This window comes from Danaus plexippus, chromosome 14 (assembly GCF_018135715.1).
Source record: "Danaus plexippus chromosome 14, MEX_DaPlex, whole genome shotgun sequence".
NCBI classification, from domain to species: domain Eukaryota; kingdom Metazoa; phylum Arthropoda; class Insecta; order Lepidoptera; family Nymphalidae; genus Danaus; species Danaus plexippus.
In genome coordinates this window covers 7,280,300-7,298,035 of record NC_083546.1, presented here as the reverse complement: position 1 = coordinate 7,298,035, position 17,736 = coordinate 7,280,300, and the positions used below count along the sequence as shown (strand labels likewise).

General features: G+C 35.3%; 1 protein-coding gene across 4 annotated transcripts; it reads left to right on the top strand.

Annotated features, from left to right (window-relative positions):
* LOC116769589 (hexokinase type 2) lies at window positions 1-17,731 on the top strand. Of its 4 annotated transcripts, none has more exons than XM_032660733.2 (9): window positions 1-260; window positions 10,669-10,831; window positions 10,948-11,129; window positions 11,276-11,449; window positions 12,005-12,104; window positions 12,314-12,503; window positions 13,828-14,033; window positions 14,706-14,932; window positions 16,256-17,731. In XM_032660733.2, the coding sequence occupies exons 1-9, from the start codon at window positions 234-236 to the stop codon at window positions 16,340-16,342; spliced, it is 1,356 nt and encodes a 451-aa protein (XP_032516624.1). In that variant the 5' UTR covers window positions 1-233; the 3' UTR covers window positions 16,343-17,731. The 4 variants fall into 4 exon arrangements, with proteins under 4 accessions (XP_032516624.1, XP_032516625.1, XP_061378651.1 ...); XM_032660734.2 differs by lacking the exon at window positions 1-260 and adding an exon at window positions 6,800-7,002; XM_061522667.1 differs by lacking the exons at window positions 1-260; window positions 12,005-12,104 and adding exons at window positions 9,489-9,650; window positions 11,583-11,682.
* Window positions 17,732-17,736: the final 5 nt, after the last annotated feature.

The window sequence follows — 17,736 nt, the reverse complement described above, 5'->3', positions numbered from 1 at the left end:
AGTTACAACCACACATCGGTGGGATTATATTTTGTTGAATTACTTTATTGTCACAATATAATGTCCGCTTTGAGTTAATATAACAATAATATTTACAACGTCATAAAGCGGCCACAGTTTCAATTTAGATAAAGACTGTTAGTCAGTTTATCTAGCTTCTTATAGAAGGTGTATATAAGACTAGAGGAAATTTTACGTTCATTAGGCTACAGTTACTTGAGAAGACATCAACAATGACGCGGGACGTGGAACTGTCTAAGGTACGCGCCATTTATTACAAAGTTTAAATTCCGTTCTGAAACATGACTATAGATTGATTATTATTATTTATTTATTTTATTCATTCGTTTCAAATTAATTATGTAACCGTATGTTTCGTCTGAACTTTGAAGTCGACTAGAATATTATATCGTATTATGTTAATTATGTGGTTGTATTTATAAATCTTATAATATGAAACGAGTTTTTCACTTGACCTTTAAATTTTGATGTATTTTCAATAACATATACATAGTTATATACCTTTGGAATATATCTCTGTATAAAGACGGCAGAAACAGTTTAGAAATACATATATATTTTATAATGCAGTATCTGAATCATATAATATTATAAAATATGTAATTAATAAACTATACGTTTACCTATAACTAAAAATATAATCAGGCGGTATTTTTAATGTCATTTTTATATACTATATAGGAAATTTTCTATTATTTTAATTAATATACTTATGTATATCCTCGAGACGTTCCGTTATCGCGCCACTGCGACACATAAGTAACATTCAATTGATAAACAGGTTTCATTATCACGTGTACAGTTAAATGTGCAATATGATCTTATAGAAAATACGTTGAATAAAACATCAGTATGAATTGTCAATATTTTCTTTGGTTTTAAACTGTTCTGGTGTTAATAAAATTTATGAAATTTTCGTAAAACGAATCGTAGAATCGTGTCCTTGTAAACAACCAAAAAGTAGGTTTAAAGTAATATCTGACATTTAAAGTTTTTCTTTCAATCGAACCGTTTTTTTTCATTTAAAGTATACTAATATGGCATATTTTTGTAAAGCAAAATAAAGCTATAAAGCCATGACCGCGTAATTTAAATTCTAATAAGATTAAACGATGAGTTACAAATTAATATCTCATGATTTATTTGGTTTTATAATAAGTACTAAATACTTTTTGTGCGATAGATTAAAAACTTATGTAAAAATATAATTACTATGAGTTTGTATCGCCTAACTAAAAACGGCCAGTTTACCTGTAATCATTTGTAGGTACATTATATTATAAATGCAGACTGAAAACTGATAGTGTATAGTTTGAGAATGAATACTCGTAATAAGGTTACTTATTATGATACGGGTACCACGTGTAAACACGTAAATGGTTATTCTGCCATAATAATAAATTGCAACCGATTGTTAACTGTGATGCAAGTGTGTGCGCATGGTTTGTGTGTGTGTGTGTTGCTGTTGTTGTATGTATATTGTGTATGGCACACAAACAAAGTTACTTTGAATTTTTAACGGTGCTATTAACGACAGAAGAGATTGTCGGCTTTAATTTAAATAATCAATAGTATTACAATACTTATGGACGTTACATAATTCCCAATTAATCTTATATCAGTGGATATGACGGAACTGAAAAGATTCTTATTTTAATATGTTGGCGTATTTTTATTTACCTTATCGCTAAAATAAATAAACAGATAAACAATATAATAAAAATTATAGAATATAACTTTTGAGCATTTGTTTCATATATATATATATATATAAATATATGACGTTGACTTTGAATTTTGTACATTTTATTTTGGTTTTTATTGTACTTTAAGGAGTTATTTAAAATATAATAAAACTTTTTCTATGAAGAAAAACAACAGTAAATTTCAAATAGACCTGGCACTAAAGAAGTTTCTGCAGGACTGGAGAGGACAGGTATTGTCTTGAGCTGACAATGAGAATTATGTAGGTGATACGAACAATATTAGTGAGAACAGCAAGAGTAACGATAAAAACTAGTTAAATGCTGTGGCTGAATGTTGGACAATTCCTCAAAGTTTATATTTGCTTTTCAGGCAAGAGAACATGCAAAAGCCTATTTGACTATAAGTTTTTGAGAATTCAAGGTTAAAGATACTAAGTTTCTGATGTTAAACAAAATAAAACATGACAGTTACTGCTATAAGCCTCTGGTTCATGAGGACGAATATACCCTCAGGTAGGACGAAACTGAATTATGAACAAGGTGATATTAAAGCTCTATTGTCTCTCAGTTCCAAGGAGTTGAACCACTATGGACATTTACAATTTCGTACTAAGTATCTCAAAATTTATTTAACGTACATTTCAAAGAACATCGCTAAGGTAGCACTACTCCATATTAAAGAGAAGACGTCTCATTCCGTTCTTATAAATTTAACTTCTCAGAAAAAAATTATCACAGCTGCTCACATAATTCATCATCTCAGAGCAGATCGTTGAAATTTATTCTTATTAATTTAGTCGTTCTTTCCACGAGTACTTAAGTGAGCTTAACCCAAGGAATAAAATAAACAAAAATAATTGAGGTGGGGGGGCCTAGCTGTGGTCAATTTACTACAGCTCGAACATGGGCCAGCTCGACCGGGGAAGTACCACTCTCTCACAGAAGATCGGCGTGAAGTTGTCTTTAGCCAGCCAGCATTTCGTCCGATGAGTGAAAGAGCCGCTTGCCCTTTCCTTATTCCCACCCTTTCCTGCCATTTCCTTATTCCCACCCCTCCTTTTTTCTCGTCAACCAAGGTTGGCAACGCATCCGCAACAGAGATGTTATGGATGTCCAATGGCGACGGTCACTACTGCCCATCAAGTAGGCCGTCAGCTCGTTTGCCACCTTTCACTAAAAAAAGCTCTTATAAAGAGGTAAAGAATTAAAAACTCCTTAACGACTCTCCCAGAACATAGTCGTATATGTCATATGTGATTAAATAATATTCTTCCACAATCTCCACTATCTTCCATCTTTCACATTCTATATCTCATGACATTAAGTGTTAAAAATTGGTTTCTTTGTCTTTCTTTGTACTACTGCAATATTTTTGCTGTTTACAATAAACTGTAACACATTTTATTAAGTCTCTAACATTTACCTTACCTTCACTTGAATATCTGTTTATTTAACACCATAATATAATAGGAAATGAGATATTTACACATGTCGCTGGAGTTTTACTTGGCCCCTTAGATTGTTGAAGGTGAAACTATGATTTTTGGTTATGTTACACGTATTTATTGTATTCTGCCTTCTGCGACATATAAGTCGTTGAACTTTAACTAATTTCTGTGCTGATTTGAACAAAGGTTATAGAGAATAGTGTCCCTTTTAGAAATAAATCTCTTTTAGACATAAATCAGCAGTCACTCCTGCATTTCATTATTTTTTTGTTAACGCGGTGAAAGGTTTTATACCTACCCCTCCGTCTAGGGGAGACGGAGGATCTTATGTGGGATTCACGGACCAGAAGGGCCCATGCTACCCACTAAAACACCAGCGGTCACTCTCCTCACCGCCTCGTGGATCGACGCGGGAATCGCTCAAGGCATGCATCCGCGACGATCTGGCGGCAGGCCGCGAACGGCCGCCTACCCCGAGGGCTCACTCCACGTGACAAGGAGAGTCCCCCCGCCTGGCGGGCTTGCTGAATCGCGGGAGGGTTAACCCCTTACCCCACCCACCCAAGCCCACGCGGCCAGTCTCCAACTACCCACCGCCGAGCGCAAGCGTCCAACGGCAGACCGAGCGGAGACCGGGCATCAAGCGACCCGGAACTCGGAAGAGGCCCGAGTTTCCGTTCACCGCATTCAGCGGCGAACCCCCCCCTCGTGACTGATTGCACCGGTTACCCGGTGGGCGATGGGGTCGTCACGTCCCGACGCCAAACGCGGCAGCCGCGGACGGCCGCCTCCTCCATGGGCTGACCCCCAGCCCTGGACCAAGACTCCACAAGGAGGTCAAGGTCCTCCCCTCCCGTGACTGATTGCACCGGTTACCCTGTGGGCGATGAGGTCGTCACTTCCCGACGCCAAACACGGCAGCCGCGGACGGCCGCCTCCTCCATGGGCTGACCCCCAGCCCTGGACCAAGACCCCACAAGGAGGTCAAGGTCCTCCCCTCCCGTGACTGATTGCACCGGTTACCCTGTGGGCGATGAGGTTGTCACTTCCCGACGCCAAAGTGCCATATAACCTAACCTATTTCCCTTATACCAATTCCATTATCACTTCTCGTGTTCCGATGATAATACTATAACTAGAACAATTCAGATGGCTATAAGGCTGAAAACTCTTGCAATCAGATGGAGCGTCTTGTATTTTAACGTTCTTTGAGATAAAATATTAGTTTCGATGATTACTGATGCCAAATTTATACCCGTCTTTTTTATGACATTCCACGTTTACGTCTAATATTTTATTACTTTTCTTAAAGCGGTAGAACCTAGCTGTGGTCAAGTTACTGTAGTAACGACCAGGGAAGTACAACCCTCTCACAGAAGATCGGCGTAAAGTAGTCTTAAATGGCTGCGTTTCGTCCGATGATTGAAAGATTGCCTTTTTCCTTTTCCCGCCTTTTCCTCTCCCTCTTGCACAATCAAGGTCGGCAACGCATCCGCAACATCCCTTATGTTGCGAATGTCCATGGGCGAGGGAGGCCGGCATACCTTCCATCAGGTAGAATATCCGCGTCTGCTTGTTATTCCCCTCTAGCATAAAAAAGCGTAATTCGGTAACTTACCTTTTATTTAAAAATATTTACGGACGGAAAGAAGTGATTATTGAGAGCGTCTTTTCTTCAAAAAGGATAATTCTTAATAAGTAACTTACAAATAATAAAAGGAAGGCTACGTTATATGTCAGCTCCGCCATATTATAAAAAAATATTAAAGCACAATAATGTTTTTTCAATTACTTATTTTCTAGAGCAATGATAATTTATTTCATTTTACTTATTATGTTAATACAAAAAAAAAAAAACAATTTGATAAGGTTAAAAAGTATGTATTTTATATATTAGTGTTCCAGATAGTTATATGCATATCTATAATCTATACAGATTAGGGGGAATTACTCATCGTTATTACACGAATAGCATATTTTGTTTCAATTGCTCATAAATAACAGCTCATTGTGACGGGAAATTCCCTGTAACTTTAATGAGATCATTGCAGAGTGTACAACGTCTTCAGCTATAATTGAATTGTGCTATATCAATCAAATATGAATAGTTTTTTTTTTCGTTCAGAAACAAGTCCATATATTCTCTTAAAGAAATTTTGAGCGAAAAACGTGATAGAAAATTCAGTATACCCCTTGTTTTGTGACTTTACTCTACATTCGGACCGATAACAGATTTCATTCATAAATTTCTCATATTATTAATTATAATATTAACGCAAGTTATTTCGTTACAAACGGGAAACGATTCTTTAGTACTGTGACGATGATAAGTAATAAGCTTAGAGTACTTTCTTTATTTTAAAATACAACGTCCATAAACTATGGGGAATAATCAATATAATATTGTAATATATCTATGATGTTGTAAGATCGTATTACGATGTCAAATTTACTTAATTCTAACAACGCCATCTATGACCGGCCTTATCTAAATGTGTATGCAATGTGCGAGATACTCGTATAACATGTTTAAATCCTGTTTTTAATCTTATCCGTTTAAAAATTATAACTTTTCACTTTTAAAAGAATTGAATGTTAGTTTACATTCCGAAATATATTCTTCGCAGGAAAATTACTTCTATTTCTAAACATTAATTAATCCCGTCATATTCAGATACCATTCTTATCCTTTATTGTCACAATTGTATTATTAAACATTTACTTTGATTGTGAAATATCCGATACACACAATAAATATAATGTGACATTCATTTTATTTGTTTTATAATCTATTTAATGCGTAGATAGCGCGGCACAAAACAATCACAGATAATAATTCTATCTCTTCGTAATGTCACTTCGAAACAGTTTTATGAAGCACGTTACAGGAAGCGTTGTGCCAGTCTTATTACAGTCATCAATAAAATTTATGAAAAAAGATTTTATAACTATTGTTTTAATCATACATTAATATAAAAAAAAAATGTTATCAATCGCTATTAGTTTTCTTACAATAAGACGTAAGACTAATGCAATCAGACCGTTCAAGGACAGAAGGTCAATAAAACCGTAGATTTTAGAGGTGTCATTTAGCGCGTTTTTGTGTTTACGGACTATCCAATGCGTCCTTAAGTATATAACTTTTAGAGACACGTGTTCGGAATCACGGAACATTTTGTACATGACCAGGGCCACGTATATTGCCACACCCACTGTCCTTTCACTTACAGATAACAGAATGTCTGAATTGTTATCATAATATAATTTTTTGTTTACAAAACGCATTTAAAAGTAATTTATTGCAATATCAAAACTTAAACTCGGACGGTTGTTGAAGACAATTTCGTATAAAAAATTACGAATATATTTATTTGTATATGTAACGTTTTAATGTATATTTACTTCAATATTAATATTAACTTATTTAATATTGTAATGACTCGGCCATTAGACGAAAGCATTTCACAAGCGGTTGCGTTATATTGAAGCGCTGTTGCGTGGCTGGTGTCACGTGACCGACAAGTAGGCCCGGCGGGGGGCGGAGGAGCCCCGCGTGACGTCACAGCGGGGCCGAGGGTGTGGTGCACATGCGCCGACGCTCTCAAGGTGACCCTCGGTGCACAGAACAAGTGCTCAGAGGTCCGCGCTCCGTTCCTTTCACTTCCTCACGTCCGTAGACCGGTATTCGCTGTACGCGGATATCAACTTCTGTGACCGGTGTTATATATGTCGGCGAGCTGTGGACGCCGACGCTGCTCGTCCATCACCTTTTATCACAATCCGCGAGACTGACAAGACGAATCGATATGCGTCAAGCTAGAGACATTGTGAGTACAGACAAATATTTGTGGAAATTTCACGAAGAATTTCCAACGAGATATATAAAAACTAAACATTGGTCGTAAGAACCGTTTTAATGTAAAGAAAAAAATATAGGTATAATACTTACAGACGTCTAAACAAACCTAACCACTTTCGTTTTGTTTACCTTGACACATAGAACGTTTTTTTAAGTCTCTTACAAGAACATTGTCTGACGATATTCATTATCTGTCGACTTAAACTAAATACTAAGTATGTAAATATTTAAATAATATACAAGATTAAAACGTCTTAAATGTTAATCAGTACCATATCTAAATGTCATTGATATTTGACGTTTATCTGTGGTTAAAGTGTAACCGATGTTGTAGGACAAGGTTAAAGCTGAAGGTCAAAATAAATACTTCACAGAAATACTCATTTAAACTTTAATATAATTTTAATTTATAACAAATAATAATGACGCAAAAAAGAAATGATTTTTGCTTAAATGTGTACTAATAAGAAAATAGCATAATTAAAAAAAATAATGTAACTAGTATGAACATAACAAAAATAAAGTCGAGAAATGAAAAGCCCAGTTTAAAAATACTTAAAAGTTTTGTACCCCATACATAGGATATCAAATTTGTAAAATAAATATTATTTATATTTAGGTTTTCAATTTAAATATCTGTTATATAAAAAAAATGTAAAGCGCCTCAATTCAAATATTGAATCGGTTTAATCCAGTTCTAACAATGAATTCGACGAATAACTAAGATGGTGTCCAAATAAACGATAATATCGATAAATGGTTAATCACGTATGTGATAAAGAAAATCTCGTTTGAATTGGTTATTGGACGATTTTACGACAACCGCGAAGTTATCAAAAATGACAAATCATTTTTTTTTTAATTCAATCTATGGCTTCATTATGTCAAAGTATTGAAAGATTATTTTTTTGATAAATGAACTCTGTTCTACTGAAAATGTTATAGTACATCGCATTATAATTAATATTGTCGTAATTTAAGTTTTCAATAGATTACGGTGAGTCATAATTGGCGCGATTTTTATCAAATAGATTAGGGAGTTTTATCGTAATGTGTACTTAATATTGGAGTAGCGTGACATGTAAACTGAATGGAAATCTTTCCCTCGCCATATTACGTTAATATTTAACACGAATATAAAGAAATGAGGCTAATTGCTTGCAACATTTTCACCGATCACATTCCCGGCTTCTTATTATCGACATAGTGGAATGTAGGAAAAAAAAATGTAACTACGAGTTTTCTTGTTAATTAAAACACTTAAATTTAAAAGAAATCAATATAAATAACGGTGTATCACGTTGTATTAGTTGAATAGTTGGCGATGCAAACGTCTACCTATACTAAGGGATTAAGATCAGTATTGACACTTATTCTGCTTTATAATCTACGAGTACACCGATGTTAAAACTGTGATATCTATTACACTACTCCGACACGAAGCTCTGGTCCACATTATCCTTAGTCGTTTATTCTTATTTTTCGCGACTGCTGTCACGTGCGTAATTAGTATTTCGTCCGTGCGTCTTCGTTGCTATCATTAGAAAACAAACACTGCACGAGACGGTTAAATATAGTAACGATGAACATTGCCAAAAATCATTCTTCATTCGTTCAAAAACAATCGAAGTATATCTTTAAAATTTTTATATATTCTAAGAAATAATCTTTAGGTATATGTTTGTTGTATTACCTCGTAAAATGGTTATTTATCGATCCAAGTTTGAAATGAACCTTGATACTGATTACACTTACCGGTCATTGATTCTCTAAGGAAATAGCAACTCGTACCAAATTTGGAACATTTTCTAGATAATTTAATGAGATCTCGTTAATTATCGATAAAATTAATCATTAATGCAATTTACTTCCTCCATTTACACCTCTAAGTCAACCTATTACCGTTAATGTTTAAAATTAAAAAGGAAATTTTCAATCGGTCACTTAAATAAGTATATTATTTGTTGAATTTCTTTTTACGTCAAGGGAATATTTAATTTGTTGTTTAGGTGTGAAGTGCGCACATACAGTACATGTTGTATTTTGTCCTATACGAATGCCCCTATATTTGCCGCTATTCACGTTACACACCAATGACCATACTCACAGCTGCCTAAGTAAATATAGAAAACATTGGCATTAAGGAATTTTCATGACGTCATGAGCGAGCCCACGCGTCGACCAATCAAAATCGTATAACCAGAGGCGCGCCGGGGATAAAGATAAACAATACCACGTAGATTCAATAAGATCAAAAGTTCACATTTATATCGATACAATTTAAATTACGTTAAAAATTCAGCGAAATTTAGGATATATTTTCAAGACATTATTATGTACAACAAGGGTTATACAATGCATTGCTGCACTACTCTAACCTGCACGTTATTTGCACACGAGAAAGAGATAACAATATTTTATTATCATGAATGAAAAGAACGCATCAGTGTTGGGTAACCAGCACAATCGACGGTCACAGCCGAACTAACGTATTCCACGATTCTTTGCGGTGCGGATAAGTCGTGTAGCTTAAAAATATCGTAGTGGTTTATATATACGATATTTATTTAATAAACAATAATCAAAATGGGAATGGCAATCAATCATTTACCACAGGTGAGTGTGAAGTGTCCAGTATATTTATAATGCTATATTAAAATAGATCTAGGAGCTATTCCTATAAGCCGGGTTTGATTATTGGAAAGCAACCGTGGCGACAGTAGTAGTGTTGTAATGACCGCTTTGACCTTGTGAAACTCGTTCGCGATTAAAATGTTCATTTACTGTTTAGTTTACCACCACTAGTTGTATGTGAAGGCGTTGCAGTATAATGATTGACCTGTCAGGGAATTCATTATACGAAATCATTTTTTCAGACACGTACAACCTCTTTCTATTTTAAAACCCAATTCACAATATACTTATTTCTTCGATGCATTTTCCTTCTTTGATAGACAAATGTTTTATGGTTTAACCAACATTCACGTAATGATTTTGCACTATAAAACTTGTTTAATTTACATATATATTATAAAGCTAATTTTGTTATAGGATGTCTTTTACTCGAATTTTGATCAATGATAATAATTGTCTAGCTTTTTCGTACGGCTTCTTTCGTGTTTGTGTTAATTGCTTCACATTTATATTATATCTTACTTGTATGAATTAAAAAAAATCAATTTAATCGATAATTGATTTTGAATTTACTCACTCCAACCATGTTTATTTCGGAATAAAATTTCAACTTGTACTAAAATCGTCTTTAAGACTAAAGCAAAATTCAAATTAGATTAAAACTTCCGGTCAAAATTAAAACTTACGGTTTATTTACTAACTACATGTAAAAAAGAGTATGCATTTAAAAAAAAAAATTAGAAATAACATTTTTAAATTATATTATTAACATCAGAAATATCGAGTAGCGATATTAGCACATTATTTCCTTGTTAACATTGCAACAATATATTTTATATTTAAAACAATGACTTCTTATGATGTATTGTAGTATTTAACTTGCACATGAATAATGTATTAAATTATCTTTTCGATTTATATCTGTATGATAACGGAAAAGTTTTTTCTTTATTTCTTTTAATTTTAGATAGTATTAATTTTATTTTTATCCCTTCTCTAGATTCGCGAGGAATGCGAAGTCTTCCATCTATCAGATAAGCAGTTGAAGGAGATTATGAGCAGACTTCACAACGATCTGCTTAAGGGTCTAGGCAAAGACAGTCATGCGAATGCCATTGTGAAGTGCTGGATAACTTATATACAAGACTTACCGAATGGAAAAGGTTAGTTATGTTTATGATGTAACATCTGAACGAACTATTACTAAGTCGAAAAGTTTTTGGTGTTAATTTTATTAAATTAATTACTTTTTCGTCTAATTTTGTGCTTAATTTTTCAGAGCGCGGTAAATTCTTGGCCTTGGACTTAGGCGGGACAAATTTCAGAGTTTTAATAATAAATTTAGGCGACAATCACTTCGACATGCAGTCAAAAATTTACGCTATACCCAATCACATAATGACCGGCACCGGGATCGCTCTGTTCGATCATATAGCGGAATGTCTAGCTAATTTCATGAAGGTAAATAATAAATATTTCTTACATATTATATATATTTTTTTTAAATATCTAAAATTTGAATGACTATAAATATATTCGACACTAAAGTCCACAGTGAACAGCCAGTAATAAAATGTTGGCTGAATGTTTTTTTTTTTTAATTCAAGGAACACAACGTGTATGAAGAACGCCTGGCTTTGGGCTTCACGTTCAGTTTCCCGCTGAAACAGCTCGGCCTCACCAAGGGTATACTACAACGTTGGACCAAAGGATTCTCATGCTCCGGGGTGGTGGGAGAAGACGTAGTACAAGGCTTAAAAGACGCGATCGCTAGAAGAGGAGTGAGTTTAATGACAATGATAACAAATACAATGACATTCACAGTGACGTACTGGAAATGACAGCTTGAAATTTTCGTAACCATTCGGCCTTTTTTTTTTCAAAATTCATAACCGACCACGGCACACATTCCAGGACCTCTCATTATCCGTCATGGGCATCCTAAACGATGCCACGGGGACGCTCATGTCGTGTGCCCATAGAGATAAATATTGCAAGATAGGAATTATCATTGGTGAGTTGATGAATATATGGAAATGTTATAAAAGCATGTAAAAAAAAAATTTGGGCATGGATGGTATGCGGGATATTTTTTCTACGGTCACACCAATCGGAATAATGTAATCGGCATAGTAATAGTATAAATTTAAAAAAAACCGTAAAGGATAAAATCTAGTCTAGCTGGTGATAAATCGTATAATTTTTTCGAGATTAGTACTGAATGAGCAGATAATATGAGTTCCTGTCGGCGGATGTCCGAGGTGTGTGTTCGTACGTCACTGTGAGTGTTACGGGCCAGCGCCGCAACGGGTCTCATTGCATTTCTTTACTTGTAGGACGTACAGATCGATATATGCGCCATATTGAATGACACCACGGGGACTTTGATGTCGTGCGCATGGAAAAACCACAATTGCAAGATAGGACTCATAGTCGGTAGGTCCATATAACTAGTACACGTACACTCACACCAGAACCGGTCACTACATACTAGGACTACTACGCTCTAACACACATTTCACTGGTAATGTTCATTATTAACGGGCGAGGTACGAAACTCACCAACAACGCTATTCGTTACTTATTGCATGTACACTCTTATATATATATATATGTTATGTATTTAAATATAATTGATTGCACAGGTACAGGCAGCAACGCGTGCTATGTTGAGAAAACTGAGAACTGCGAACTGTTCGACGGGGAGCCCGGGAAGCCGGAGTTGTTGATCAACACGGAATGGGGCGCCTTCGGTGACGACGGCGCCCTGGACTTCGTGAGGACGGAGTTCGACAGGGACGTGGACGAGAACTCCATCAACCCGGGGAAGCAGATGTGACTATCACTCCTCCTATATATACAACTTACAAACTTTCCTGCCTATCCTACATATACGCTTGCTATCGTAATGCCACTAGTCTTAGTATTATCTTGTTAGCTTTGATGGCTACCCTACACCGGCTATAACTTAAACATAGCCTACAACTAACCTACAACTTCTGTCCGTCTTATAGCAGTGTGAGGCCTCTCTACTCATATTGTGGTTTCAAAAATTAATAAGCGCGTTTTATGTTATAAATAAATACATTGTTGGTGGCGAGCTCCTCCCAAGCCGCTTTGCGTTCGTGACGAAAATTACTGATTGCGATAAAGTTTTATGGCCGACTATATACTGATACCGACGATATATACTCGCCTTTATACAACCTGAATGGAGTTAGGTCGATCAGAGAGAGAAATATATATATATATATAGATTGATTTTCTTATTATTCAAACACACACCCACGCACGCACGTACACACACGCACGCACGCAGACACACACACATACATACATAGATATATATATATGTATGTGTGTTGTTTGTCGTCTGTATAATCTAATTCAGTACCGTCTCGTGTCAAAGTCAGCAGAGGTCAAGTGCCTGCTGTGATGATTCACTCACCACCACCTCACCCTGCTGACCTCGCGGTCGCGTAACGGTCTCGCCTCCACACAGTCAGCGCGCCGCGTCTCCACATGTCGTTTCTTTCTCACGCTCCATCAACAGTATTATCGAAATCTGTTCAGTATTTTCATCGTGAACGTGTGTGTAGTTTGTAAAAATCACACAGACTTATAATATTAATACTATCTGTTATCTGAATAAGAAAATTGTGACCGAAATACAAATACAAAAAGGATTTGCGCCATTGAAATATATATTCAAATATATGAGAGCGCATTGACAAATAACCGCGGCGTCAATGTAATGGACTATCTGTGATCAAATACTTATAAAAAATATATATTTATCTTATCCATAAGGCGGGAATTGCATCCGCATCCGGTTTTGGAATCTAAAGCAATTTATTTTTATGAGTTATGTTATCAGTAGTGATATGCCTTAGAATGATAAAGTTTTTGATTTTTTTTAAAGATATTAATTAAATCTCGGTCGAATCATAGATAAAATTAAATTCCAACCAATGAACCGTTTATTTTATATTTAAAAGTAATGTTGAGACTTTTTCCTTAAACAGGGTAATTTGGCTCAACTAATTTTCACAGACTTGAGGCTTCTTTTATCGAAATTAAATTCTTAGTTTTTCCTCCTAACAACATCCATCTCTTTCTCTCATTTTCCATCACATGTCGACACTCCAATATGTTACAGTCAAGAGAAGATGATATCGGGCATGTACATGGGCGAGCTGGTGAGGCTGGTGTTGGTGAAGTTCACGAGGATGGGGCTACTGTTCGGAGGCCGGGGCTCCGACCTGCTGTTCCAGAGAGGCAAATTCTACACCAAGTACGTGTCCGAGATAGAGTCCGATAAGCCCGGAGACTTCACCAGCTGTATGGAGGTCTTGGAGGAACTAGGTCAGTTGTCCTTATATAGTATATAAAGATTTAGTACCATGTACATATATGATAACTCTTGTTCAACTTGAAATTTTATTTTATTTGCAGCACTTCATTGTGTCTATTATTTTTTATCGAAGCGATTTCGATCTTATCTGAGTGTCCTCGCTATATAATTATATAACAACATTTTTTTCTTTAAATAAATTCAAAATTTGCTGCCTTGAAGGAAAACAGCGTTTTAGTCGCAATGTCGTTTCAAGTCACTAGAATTTTTATTTTAATATTGATGGCTCGCTCCAATTATATTTGATGAAACTGAAGTAATATATTCATTTTTAGTAAATAATTAAAGTATTTGTTTGTTTGTTCCGACTAATATCGAGAACTGATGAACCTTTTGTGGGTATTATTTCTAGTAGTCTATCTTTAACAGTAGCTGGCTATTTTTCAACCCAGTCCAAAAGAAAGACATCCCCAGAACTATTGTAAGCTTTTAGTCTATTGCTCCTACTATAGGACAGTTTATTGAGAAAAGAGAGGAAATGAGTATCATATAATTAATACAATGGCATCCGACACTAAACAATTTTAAGTTAACGATAAAATTTGACAAACGTAAAATATGTAGCCCAAGTCCAGCTGTCCCGCTGCGGCTTCCGAGCTCTGATCGTGTGTGTCCACTCGCAGGTCTAGAGCACGCCAGCGAGTCGGACATGGCGGGCGTGCGCCACGTGTGCGAGTGCGTGTCGCGGCGAGCGGCGCACCTGGTGTCCAGCGGCCTGGCGACGCTCCTCAACAAGATGTCGGAGCCGCGCGTCACGGTCGGCATCGACGGCTCCGTGTATCGCTTCCACCCGCACTTCCACACGCTCATGTGTGACAAAATCGCCACGCTCGTACGACCGGGCCTGCAGGTTAGTTAGTCCGTCACTATACTGTATACTGTATTCTGGATCACCGATGTCAGAATAAACGTACTTATATATATCATGTCGTCTTGATCACGGTTGCTGCAAACTGACCGAGACGTCGGGAGTATTGTTGAAATTATTACAAACGCGTAGTAAATACGACAAATGTTAGTTTTATTTCAATGACTACTCGCGAGTCTTAGATCTAATGATCTCTCTCTCTCTCTCTCATGTCTCTCTCTCTCTCTGTACATCGCGGATCACAGCTTATAAACTCTATAGGATATTTCATTACATACGTTTGCTCGCGTCTAACTATTGAGACGAAATATGAAGAGCTAGCACTAAAATTGACCTGTTTATGTCCTAAATGCTTCCAGTTAGTCAGTAGGTCTATATACAGAGATACAATTTTTTACCATCTGTAAGTTTTGATTTATCTACAACCTAATCCCTACTACTAGACGCTCGCTCTGAGCATCACTTAGGTTAATGCATGTTAAATCCAAGTGTTAGCTTTGAAATATACTCTCAATATATATAATGACTTAAAAATAGTGGCGAAACGTGACGTTAGTGCGTTTGAAAATTGTCACTAACATAGAATCAACGAAAAAGAGCAGCAATAACGCCCCTGGTAGATTATAATAATAAGATATTTAATTAGTATATCACTGCATTGGACTTACAACAATAAAGCAAAAAATTTCTTTAATATTTTTAATTATAAACATATATTTTATCTGTTACAATAAATAAATTTATTATTAAAAAAAAAAAAACAAATAAGTTGCCGCCAAAACATGGCGTCATGTCAAACTCACGATCTACAGATAAGTTATCGGAGCGTATACAAACAAAAATTATCTAACACTCGCTATTAACGCAATGCGCATGATTGTTGACTGAAACAAAACATTATCTCTACGACTGCGTCAGTTTGTACAAGGAACACTATTTTTTTAATATACTTATCTCTTTCAAAGTTTATATTAATTTCATCAAAAAAATTATGTAATTGCGAATAAACATGTTTGTTTATTCCAGACACTGACTGGTCGAGCCCCTTTTTGTCAGTTGTCATATAGCTCAGTATGATCGTTTTTCCATTACCATTATATATATATATATATATATATATATCATTTATCTTCTTAACATTCAGCATTTTTTTATTTTTTCGCAATATTTCTATATATTCATAAAAGCCATGTCTCGATGTCCATGACTCTCATAACATTCTCTTCTGTAACTCAACACCTCGTGCTCAATATCCAGATTATATAGTGTTGTAACTTTTATTAATAGCAAAGCGTTTGTTTTCAGTTCGACCTGATGTTGTCGGAGGACGGCAGCGGCCGCGGGGCGGCGCTGGTGGCGGCTGTCGCGTGTCGCGAGAGAGAACTCGCGTAGTTAAACACAAGTACAAACCTTCGTTTAACCGTCATAATGCCTACACTTTTTGGACTTAGCTGTTAAATCATTTAGTTGTGTAGCCACTGTGCCTGTGTGAACATCGGAGCTGTCTGAATTATTTTTATATCGGCTAGAATATGGATATCTAACGAGCTGACGAGGAAGGTTCGTTAGCTGTTCCCTATGTGAGTGAAGATTTCGCTGTAACATCCACATCGTACTTATAATTACCTTAGTCTAGTCACGAAGTGACAATTTTTTTTTTTTAAATTTAGAACGTTTTAAATCATATCCCGCCCGTTTTGGATTCAAAAGAAATTTTTTTACCAAGACTGAAAATTTTAAACGAATATGATAAATGTAAATACGACAATCAATTTTCGGTTCAGTTCAACATGTGTGGGTGATTTATATAATCTATGTAGTGTTCTGTTCGATACACTTAAATGTAGCAATATGTTTATGAATCTCAGTGAACGCGCTGGTTCCTGCTGCTGTAGGCTTCATCTACTATCATTCCATTACGAACACCTACACATTTACTTGTATCGCTATAGATATATTAGCTGTAGGTATTATGTATGTAGTGTAAGTACTTTCGATGCTATATATGATTGAAATGGTTTTTTTTTTTTTTTGTTGTTAAATATTTTACTGTGATAGAGCTAGGACATCGTGTATCGTCTCCTTTTTTTTGATTTAAGTATTAAAATATATGATTGTGAAGAAAATATACATATGTTAGCATTGTTTACAGGATAATATATATTTACAATAACATCGCTTGTGCTTCAATCCATCTACCACATATAGTTCCTAGTTAAGGATAGGTGCATTTTACTTAAGTTTAGCTTTTCATTATGTTTTATAGATCGGTTTTAAATTATTTTACTGTCATCGTTGATGTGTGTCATTATATGATGTATATAACCATTGTATAATGCTATATGCCGTTCACTGTGAGAACACACTGACGGAATATGTACCTATTTAAATCACATATATACTTAATGAATTCGGAGTGATTTTTTTTGTACTTATTTTTGCTCAAATTGGATATTAATTTAATGTACGAGTTTTATTCATCATCTTATGAAAATTTCTGCTTATATTGTATATGTTTGCTACATTCCACAGAAGCATTGGACATTTATGAGCAGAAATGTACATATCTCAAATATTTTAATGTTGTATGTATAATATAATTACAGCTTTTCTATCCAATTTGTAATATTTACACCGATGTATCGATAGCAATGTGACTAAAAGTTTTTCTAAATAAATATTATTTAAATTATTAGAATATAAATCATTCGGAACATAAGAAAACAACTAGGATGTAAACAATGTTACTTTTAAATAATACATTTTTAAAGAATTTAACAATATTT